Source organism: Neofelis nebulosa, chromosome 3 (genome assembly GCF_028018385.1).
Source record: "Neofelis nebulosa isolate mNeoNeb1 chromosome 3, mNeoNeb1.pri, whole genome shotgun sequence".
NCBI classification, from domain to species: domain Eukaryota; kingdom Metazoa; phylum Chordata; class Mammalia; order Carnivora; family Felidae; genus Neofelis; species Neofelis nebulosa.
The window spans coordinates 60,679,193-60,689,982 of record NC_080784.1 but is presented as its reverse complement, the minus strand read 5'-3'; the positions used below and the strand labels follow the sequence as shown (position 1 = coordinate 60,689,982).

Genomic DNA, 10,790 nt, shown 5'->3' with positions numbered 1-10,790 from the left:
ACTGGAAATGTAGGTTTTGATTGAGTACATTGCCCAGATATCAGTTAATAAGGAAGAATTGAAAAATGAACATTGGGGGGCACCTGGGTGGCTCAGTAGGTTAAGCATCTGACTTCAGCTCAGGCCATGATCTCAGTTTGTGGGTTCAAGTCCGGCATTGGGCTCTGTGCTGATAGCTAAGAACCTGGAGTCTGCTTCAGATTCTGTGTCTCCCTCTCTCTCTCTGCCCCTCCCCCTGCTCATGCTCTGGCTCTTTCTCTCTCAAAAATGAATAAAGATTTAAAAAAAAACAAACTTAAAAAAAAGAAAAATGAACATTGGGAGGCAACTGGCAGTCTCTGTTACAAATCCTTGGTCAATTTTACTTTTGGGTTTTTGTTCTTATTCTTATTGATTTGTGGGAGCTTTTTATATATAAAGGAAACTTTGCTACAGGAGTTACAAGTACCTTTTTTGTCTATTATTTTCTTTTGACTTTGGTTATGGTGTTTTTTCGTGTAGATATTTTTCTGTAGTTGAATGTATCAATGTTTTCTTTTTTATGGCTTCTGGTTTTTGAGTCATATTTAGGAAGGCCTTCTCACTCTGAAATTTCTGATTTTTTTTCTAGTACTTTTACAAGGATTCAGACCTTGAAAGATTCAACTCAAGGTCAAAGCCTTCTGGAACCAAATTTCTTATTTAAGTTGGAAGCAATGGCAGTGACATCTGGCTTGCTGATTACTGGTAGGGATAGTTTTGTTGTCTTTGGAGACTTAACAGTATCACTAAAGTAGTCTTACCATATAATAGTATTGAATGATGGCTCAAAGATTAATGTGAATTGCAGGTCCCTTCAACATGATTATTGAATGTCTGGATGACTGCAATGCAATAAGAATTTGCCCTGAATGAGACCAAGGTGGTGTTTTCAAAATAGAAATTGAAGTAGCCAAGCCAGAAAGTTATTAATAGGAAACACGAAAGAAATGAAAGAAACATTCATTTGTAAATCAGAGAGAGAGTCTTTTAAAACTGTCACAGTTCACATTGGCTGGTTACCACTCCAACAGCTTACTGTCTCTGATGATAATTACTCCCGGGAATAGAGCAAAGTCCCATTAGAAACATCCATATACACTGGAGCATATCCCATTATAGCCTGCAGTTCACAAGAGTTAGTGAAGGGCAAGGCCTTCTAAGCCTTGACATTGGCCAATCTCTTTTGTAAATATTCTCTCCATTACTGTGGTAGCTTGGCAAATTCTTTTTTTTTTTTTTTTGGAAAGGAATAGTTTCAATAGGATGCTACCTTGATAAGGGCATAATTTAATTGGTTTCAGGTAACTTTATTTATTCATGTTAGAGAGAGAGAGAGAGAGAGAGAGAGAGAGAGAGAGAGAGAGAGAGGACAAGCAGGTCAGGGGCAGAGAGAAGGAGAGACAAAATCCCAAGCAAGCTCTATGCCATCAGCACAGAGCTTGATGTGGGGCTTGAACTCATGAACTATGAGATCATGACCTGGGCTGAGATCAGGAGTCAGATGCTTAACCGACTGTGCCATCCAGGCATCCCGATCCTAGTTAATTTTCTAAAATTCACTTAGCCTAACATCTATTAAAAGCATTTTCCAAACTTGAATTCTAATGTTGCTTAGAGCTCTGGATTGAAATATTCTGAACTTCTACAGGTATGAAAATTGTCCTATTCTCATCAGGAACAGAAAGTTAAATGCCTAACAGCTGGAAACATCACCTTAATTTGCTCCTTCTAAATCTAATTAGACACAGTAAAGGCATTATATGCATGTACTCCAAGAGAATGAGATGAAATATTTGAAACCAGAGATGAAAATGCTGCCGTATATTACAATAGCACTTTTCAAAACAGTGGCATAGTCTCCTTTACTCCTCGCCTTCACTCAATGTGGCAGAGAGGGCAGTCACAGGAGGACACTAAGTAAAAATTGACTTGCTCAGGTGGTTACAAAGGTAGTTTTAGCAAAGCTATGATACAAACTGGAATTCCTGATTTTAATTCTGTTAAGTAATTTGATAATAACTAAGTTAGGTTAGGAAAATATTTTTTAACATGACCAACACAGTCTCTTTAAACTTACAACTTGCTGGCATTCCATTAAAGTCATGAAGTCTAAAGATGATGTTCCAAAGCTCTGCTGAGACCTACTGGTTATCATATAGTTGGTTATAGGTCTAGTACCTCTTTCTATGGCTAAGATATATCTTCTAGCAGTCACCAGAGATTTTAGTACCATGAAGGGGGAGAAGGGAGCAGATTATATAGTCCCTGGTAAATCTCCACAAGCTACTTTGTTTTTTAATGTTTATTTATTTATTTTGAGAGAGAGTGTGTGTGAGCAGGAAAGGGGCAGAGATAGAGAGAGAAAGAGAGAGACTCTCAAGGAGGCTCTGCACTGTCAACACAGAGCCTGATGTAGGTCTGGACCTCACAACCGACAACTGTAAGATCATGACCTGAGCCGAAATCAAGACGCTTAACAGACCACCATCCAGGCGTCCCTCAACAAGCTGTTTTAAGAGGACTTTAAACTTCTTGGGGAACTAACCAAACAATGTTTGCTAGTTGGAGAGGTAAAATGCTTCATAACCACTGAACTGATTATTGTAGACATCTTCTGTTTGAGGTACATGGAAATAATTTTTATGAAATGAAATTATATCAAATGTGTCTCAGGTTAAAAAAAGGGGGGAAAAAGAAAAATTTTAAGAATTAACACAAGTGACATGTAACGGTTGACCATCAAATTTTAATCTTGAACCTTTTCTCCAGTCTTCAAATTATTAACACGAAGCGGAATGATAAATTGTAATTTTATCATTACCATATCGCTGTGTAACAAGCCCTTGTTACAAAATCTCCACCTACTGTCTCCAAAAAACCAATAGAAAACCCATACATTATATTATCTAAGTGATCTATTAACAGATGAAATTTTAACCAACTTCATACCAGGAAACTATTAACAGAGGTACTTCAATCACATAGCTTAAAATATGGAGAAAAGACAGGTAAAAAATTATCTTAAGCTGTAGTAGTCTTTTTACTTTTTAAAATTTTTATAAAATACACTAATTTCCCAAAATAAAGAATATTATGACACATTGGTGTCAACTTACACAGATGAAAGCTGATGTCAGCTTTTTTTCTAACTAAAATTCATTTCACCAAACCTTTATATATTACATGAATATCCAAGTAAAGTATTTTTTTAAAAATTCAACACACAGGAACATAATGTACAGTGTTTTATATATATATATATATATATAAAAAGGTTAATTTAGGAATGATTTCATTTTCGACCACGATATATCTTTTTAAGACCATGAAACCTCTTGCTATCGCAAGAAGACTTTTCAGTTCATGTTTCTATTTCCCAGTTGTAATTCTTAAAAGTAAAAAATGAAAAAGGGTTTTTTATTTGTTTTTCACAAAAAAACTGTAGCAACAATTTCATTCACTACCAGGATGTCTTCCCTCCTTTTGATTTTAGGACTACCCAGACCCATGACCGCTTGGTGCCGGAATGTAACGGGAAGAGGCCAATGACATCAAAGAATGGATATAAAAAGATGGGCTCAGCTGGATCCTGCCGCCATTGTAAGGTGTGGGCACTTTCACTCGTGAAAGGCCTCCCAGAGCTGCAAGAGAACAGTCACAGGAGCAGTCTCCTGGCTCATCCTTTACATCCGTCAGCTGGGAGGACATAAAGGAACATTTTCATTAATGACTTGTCTAATGGCTGATGGATTCCTTAGCCAGGGAGGGAGCGAGTACGCTCAGAGACCTCCGTCAGGAGCAAAAAGAATACTGTTTATTTTACACCTCCTGCATTGGTCACTTCTGAGCGCAAACCAACCTCAACAGGAAATTGCAATGAAATATACACACCATGCACAGTCCCTATTACTGTGGGAATCCAGTAACACATGCAGGATGGTGGGAAAAGAATCACAAGGGATGAATGTAAACTTTTCACAGTGTTTCTTATAGCCTTTGACTTTAGCACGAGTGCACCACTTACCACCACAATCTCACAAACGTTTTATTGTGTCCTGGGCATGCAGATCACTTGGGGTAAAATGGGCGATTACACTTCATAGCCATTCTCAGACAGGAGTACAACTTCAATTTTCCCAATTTCCAACCAATGAATCAGCTGCTTCTGTTATAAAACTAAATACATTTCCGAATACATTTTTGTTTGAGGTTGTGCTTTATTCTTATCACTTCACTGGCTTCATTCTAGGGAAATTAAAAACCCATAAAATTATACTGAAGACTAGGTCTTAAGGGTGATTCCTGACCAAACCAGAAAGACAGGGAATCACTAACTTCTCTTCTCTTGTTTCTGTTTGCCTACCCCAGGCCTTTATTGATATTGACTCAGTTATAGGTTTTAGTTTCCTAAAGAAGAAAACCAAATTAGAGAACTGGCATTTCTGTCTTAAAGAAGTAAAAAGTAACACCGGTGAGGGGAGAAAGGGGGATTCATTCTATGTCGAAAAAAAAAAAAATCTCTTGCTCTCAACAGGAGATAATCCAGCTTCTCCTTAGCTATTATTTCATAAATTAATAATTTCTTAAAATCATAATCCAAAGAATTTATCTATTACAAGAAAAATTCAAGTGTAAAAAAGGAAATAAATTAGTTAAGCCTTGTAAACAATTGTCCATTTTAGCTATATATCTTTTTAAAACGGTTTCTCTGTATAGCAAATCAGACAGTACAAGGCACACCTTACACATCAGAACCCAGAATGATAAGACCCACACACACGCCTTCTTCACACTGTTGGCTGGCCTAACTGTGCTGAGGGCACTGGGGTCACACACCCATCCTCTGCTCATCTCCTGACCATCTGGAAGTCCAAAATGTGCTCTTTCCATTAAATTGCTTTGTGCTATTTTGTTGTGTGATGTGACTTCAGCCTTCTCAATGTTAGTCTCTTCAGATGTTTTCCACAAAGCTTCCTGGGAAAAGGCCAGTTTTCCCATTACGTTGTAACGTGCCTTTGAACCAGCCATCTTCTCGCTTTTTATGGACAAACACGATATCTCCTTCTTTAAGTTCAAGTTCTGCCTCACTCTGAGGAGGATAGGAAACTACCACCCTGTGCCTAGAAAAGAGAGATATATTTTAGTTAAAGCCACTCAAAGTAGTGAAAAAAAAAAAGGTACACTATTGGTCTACAGAGCATTAAACATAAACAGAATAGAAAATAACAGAAGTTTATAACATCTGTAAAACAACTCAAAATACAACGACTCTCTGCTTCGTAGAGACTTGATTTTAATAGAGTTGACATGTGTGTAACAGTCCATTATCGATGAGACTGGTTTATCTGAGTGACCTGTACAGCAAAAGCTATTCTTGTCCCTTTCCATTGTTTGGATCTTGTCCATACAGAAAATTTTATTCCGTTTCCTAGGAGGAAATGCCCTGTCCTTCCCTCTTCTCCAAGAAGAAAGGAATGAATTCATTTGATTGGTGAGATTAGGAGAAGTGGTTGAGTAGATGGATTCAGTCCTCTCTGAACTCCCTGCCTCTAGGCTGAGTGGCTTCTGCTCTGCTTCTGCTTGTAAGTACGGAATGGTCAAGGGCCAAGGGGGTCAGGCCTGCCTTCTAGAAGTGAGTCTGGAAGTCCACCTCTCTGTGTCCCCTACTTTGGGGTTTGACATGGATGAGGCAGCAATTCTAAGGCAGTTCATCTGCCTTACATACCCAAATTCTCCTTCAGGCAGGCTGTCCTAAGGTCTAGACAAGGAGGGAAGGACAATGACCACAAATTCAATCCAACACCACCAGTAACGAGGCTGATACCCATTTGTCTGACAACTGTGTCTGTTTCTTTATTGGTTCTCAACTCAGATATTAGTGGGAAAAGGGATAATTATCAGTTAAAACCCCAAGAAGCCTTGTTGGTTTAATATTATCTTCCTTCTTCCTTTCTCCTTAGTCTCCTTGTGCAAAATTATGATTAGCTGCCATGAAAGCCAGATGGAGGTTTTGTGCCCCATATTCTTTTATTTTTTCCAGCGTTACTTCACTCCTTTACTCCTCTCTTGCTTTTTCCAACCAAGGCAGAGGAAGGGGGGGGGGGTGGTATGTGGTAGACAACCTCCAAGATGACCCCAGTGACCCTTGCCTCCTGGTATTCATACTCTTGTGTAGTCTTCCCCCACAATGCATGGGGATGATCTGTGTGACCAATAAAATACTGTGAAAGTAACTGTGTGATTTCTGAGTCTAGGTCATAAAAGGCCTTGTAGCTTCTACATTAGTTTCTCTTGGATCTCTGAAGAAAATGAGCTGCCGCATTGTGAGAAAACTCAGCATCCCTATAGAGAGGAGAACATGGTGAGTAGCCAAAGTTTCTTTCTAAAAACCCAACTAACTAGCCAACAGTGATGTCAGGAAGCCACCTTGGAAGGGACTCCTCTAGCCCTGGTCAAGCCTTTATAGGACTACAGCTGAGGCTGATATCTGGATTGCAACCTCAGGAAATATCCCAAGCCAGAACCACCCAGAAAAGCCACTCCCAAGTTCCCAGCCCACAGAAGCTGTGGGGAAATAAATGTTTATTGTTGTTTTAGGCCACTCAATTTTGGAGGTAATTTGTTACATAGCAACAGATAACTAAAAAATGTGAACATATATTTTTCTCCATTTGCTGTTATGCAGTATTCAATCATAAAGGTGATTTTAAGTTTCTACTTTCGTTTGGTTCTTTTTTTTTTTTTTTTAATTTTTTTTCAACGTTTTTTATTTATTTTTGGGACAGAGAGAGACAGAGCATGAACGGGGGAGGGGCAGAGAGAGAGGGAGACATAGAATCGGAAACAGGCTCCAGGCTCCGAGCCATCAGCCCAGAGCCTGACGCGGGGCTCGAACTCACGGACCGCGAGATCGTGACCTGGCTGAAGTCGGACGCTTAACCGACTGCGCCACCCAGGCGCCCTCGTTTGGTTCTTAAAGTCAGAAAATAAGTTCAGAGCCTCACAAGACCCACTCTTGACTGTAAGTAAAGAATGGTATGGCTTAAATAATGATAGTCATAACAAATTCTATAGAACTGTCCCTAAACTATGAAACCCATCAGAGACTAGCCCTTTCAGAAGATTGCTAGCTTCATCAATCTCCTCTCATAAAAACTAGAATCCACTCTCATTAAGAAGGACCCCAGCAAGAGCCCCAGACTATTACTCTATAAAAAAAGGCATCTCTGCAAAAGTCAAATGGCTTCCCCAAACAATTCCTGAGCTACTCTGGGCACATGAACCAAATTATCCTCCAAGGTCTGAAACAAAGTATAACATAGAGGCTAATTCATTATTTTTCTTTCTTTCTTCCTTCCTTCCTTCCTTCCTTCCTTCCTTCCTTCCTTCCTTCCTTCCTTTCTTTCTTGTTTGTTTTTGAGAGAGAGAGAGATGGCCCAAGTGAATGAGTGAGGGGCAGAGAGAGAAAGGAGAGAAAGAGAAGGAGAGAAAGAGAGGGAGAGAGAGAGAGGAGAGAGAGAAGCAGCGCTCACCCAAAGCGGGACTTGAACTCATGAACCATGAGATCATGACCTGAGCCAACGTCAGATGCTTAACTGACTGGGCCACTTTGGTGACTTATTATTTCTAAGAAACGTTCATTTAATTCAAACATGAGTTAACATGTTCAACCCACTGAACCCACCAGGTTCGGGGTTCAATCAAGCATGAACTGAGGGAGGAAGCACAGCCCTGCCCACACAGGTGCTGTGCACTAAGCTTGGGTCTAGGGGCTGACATAGACTTAAAGGTCATTTAGAGCAGTTTAACTTTGGGCTAATTATCTCTGCTCTCTCAGCCTCAGTTTCCTCATCTGTAGGAAAAGGTTGTAGTAACTTAAACAGGTATTACCATGTAATGGAGTAAGATTATGAATGTGATGCTCTTAAGTGGTTTCTGTTACATAGTTTACACCCAAAATGCAAGCTCCCATTGCAATCACGTGGCTCAGGCAATAGCAGGCGGGGGTCTGTGCTTCAAGGAGGTGAAGAATGGACCAGGAAGTCACTGGTCACCTGTATCCAGGAAACAGACTCAGGCCACAGTCTAAAGAACTGCCTGATAATGAGACATGACACTTCAGAATGATAAAGTTAGGTTTTGGAATCTCTTATCTGATATCTTTAAAAGCAGGACAAATAATTTCATTATAGACTTATCTGAAGAAGGGTTTCAGATGAAAAGATTTCTCAAGTCTGATGCAAACATGTTAAAAATCCATGTGGAAAGCAATGTAATAAGTTGCCGTTTGGGGGAAGTTAAAATTTGAGCAAAGCTTTGTAATTCTGGGAAAAGGCATACAGGTGACTCAAATCATATTCAGAGTAGATCTCTCATGAAATGTATTCCCCATCGGTTCTCTGGGAGATGCCTTAAAGGTGAAATGGAACAAAAATAGTTCTTGAAAAACTTGAAGTGAATTAGATTAATATTTGCATTTTATAAAATGCACTAAACCAATTTCGTCAAAAAATTTTTTGAACTACAACTGCTGCTGGGCTAAGAACATAATCTTCCTGCCAAGTTCCCAGTGGGAGCAAATTTTCATTGCGAAGTTATAAACCTCTGGGGGGCGGAATGAGAAACCCTGTGCATAATGGAAAGTGTGACACAGCCCTGATGTGTGAAGGCTACCAGGTGCCGCGGTAACAGACTCTACTTAGAAATCTTCCAGCTCGGATCCTGGCCTCGAGCCTTGTAGTTTGCACACAGATTTCTAACATAGACTCCTAAGGCCAGATTCTGGGCACAAATGGCCAACTATGTCAGGCATGGAAAGTAGAATGTTTACAGACCAACAGACACATATAAGGCACAGCTGCAGAAGCCCTTCACATCTGTTCCTCCACCCTCCGCCTCGCTTGGATTATGCTTATCTGAGTAGGGATTTTGGGAAATTCTGAACCTCAGGAATCAAAGACCCCTCTCCCAATGACATCCATGGGACCTGCTAATAATCCCACTTTCAAAATCTGCACCCCATCTACTCCTCTTCATCGTCACTGCCGCCATCCTGGTGGACAAACTCATGATGTTCACCCGGTCAAATAATCTACCTGCCCTCCCTGCCTGTATTTCTTCCTGCCTCCATTCCATTCTACGCAGATCCAACAGACCCATTTTCTTAACTGGCAACTCTGCTTGTAGTTATCTATCCCTCAAAAATCGTAACCGGCTTCCAACGCCTGTGAGGAAGGTTAATCCTCAGCCTGGCATATAAAGCCCTCAATGATTTGACCTTCATCTCTCTACCTACTGCTGCTATTATCTCCACGAATGTGCCAAATATGCCTCTACACCTGAATGTGCCCTCCAGATATGGCTTCTACCTCTCCGTTCCTTGGTTCCTGTGGTTTCTTCCACTGGGAACTCCCCGTGATGACGCCTCTGCCCATCCGCACCTGATCAGCCTCCCACAGCCTGGCTCTAGTTTGCCCCTGCAAAATCTTGTCCAGCCCGTGGCTGGAAGTAATTTCATGCTTGCTCAGGTCCCAGAGGCCTCATGTACATTTCTTACGGCACTTAGCACAGTTTACACGGCCCTGTTACCATCTGCATCCCGTCTCATTCATCTTCCCAGACCACACGCTGCTTGAGGGGGAGAAGATGGTAAATTCACTTTACGTGCCTCATACCACTTAGCATAATTGGTGATAATTCTTTTTTTTTCCACGGTAATTCTGAGTAAGTGTGCTGAATGACAAAAGAAAAGGCACAATGTATAGAAAACTATTTTTAAAAAGATGCAAAGCTCCGTAAAAGGAAATGTAATTTGACAAATGCTACAACACGGATGGGCCTTGAGAACATCATGCTAAGTGAAATAAGCCACACACAATAGGACAAATATCATACAATTCCAAGTACGAGGCACCCAGAAGAGTCAAACCCACCGAGACAGAAAAGTAGAGTGGCGGTTGTCATGTGTTGCCAGTAGAGGGAATGGGGACTTACTGTTTAACAGGCACTGAGTTTCAGTTTGGAATAACGCAAAACTTTTGCAAATGCACAGTGGTGATAGTTATTCAACAATGTGAATGTACTTAATGTCACTGAATTTTACCTTAAAAAATGGTAAACTTTATGTATATTTTACCACAATTTAAAAATAAATGAATAGGGGCGCCTGGGTGGCTCAGTCAGTTGAGCGTCGGACTTCGGCTCAGGTCATGATCTCACGGTCTGTGAGTTCGAGCCCCACATCAGGCTCTGTGCTGACAGCTCAGAGCCTGGAGCCTGCTTCAGATTCTGTGTCTCCCTCTTTCTCTGCCCCTCCCCGCTCATGCTCTCTCTTTCTCTCTGTCAAAAATAAATAAACATTAAAAAAAATAAATGAATAAATGAGTGAATAAAAAATAATGGAAAGAGTAGGGGAAAATAAAAAGAAAAATGAAAAAACATGGAAAGCTGAGCGGTCACTTGGCTGTTGTAAAAGTATCCCTTTGAACAGAGACCCAGGGGACAGTGTGAGGTGTATAGCAGGGCTCACAGACTTGGCCACGAATGGGTCTCTGCCTGTTGGCAGCTTTGTGACTCTGTCTGTGACAGTCACCAGAATTGAAGAAACAGGCTTGCTATACAAAGAAGCCCCATCCACATCCCAATGTCCATCTTCCAACCTCAGGCTATGGTGTTCCAGCTTCCACCTAAATGAGCACTTGCAATCTTTCATTTGTATAGATTTTCTATTTCCTTTATTTTTCTGGCCTCTCATGCATTCTCTGCAATTC

The 10,790-nt window shown here is 40.6% G+C and overlaps 1 protein-coding gene across 1 annotated transcript in view; it reads right to left on the bottom strand.

Moving 5' to 3' along the window:
• Positions 1 to 2,747: 2,747 nt before the first annotated feature.
• Positions 2,748 to 10,790, bottom strand: part of SH3RF1 (SH3 domain containing ring finger 1) — a 184,031-nt gene continuing 175,988 nt past the window's right edge. The window contains exon 12 of the mRNA XM_058720935.1: positions 2,748 to 5,141. Coding sequence (XP_058576918.1) covers positions 4,973 to 5,141 — 169 coding nt within the window. The 3' untranslated portion in view covers positions 2,748 to 4,972. The remainder of the gene's footprint in view (positions 5,142 to 10,790) is intronic.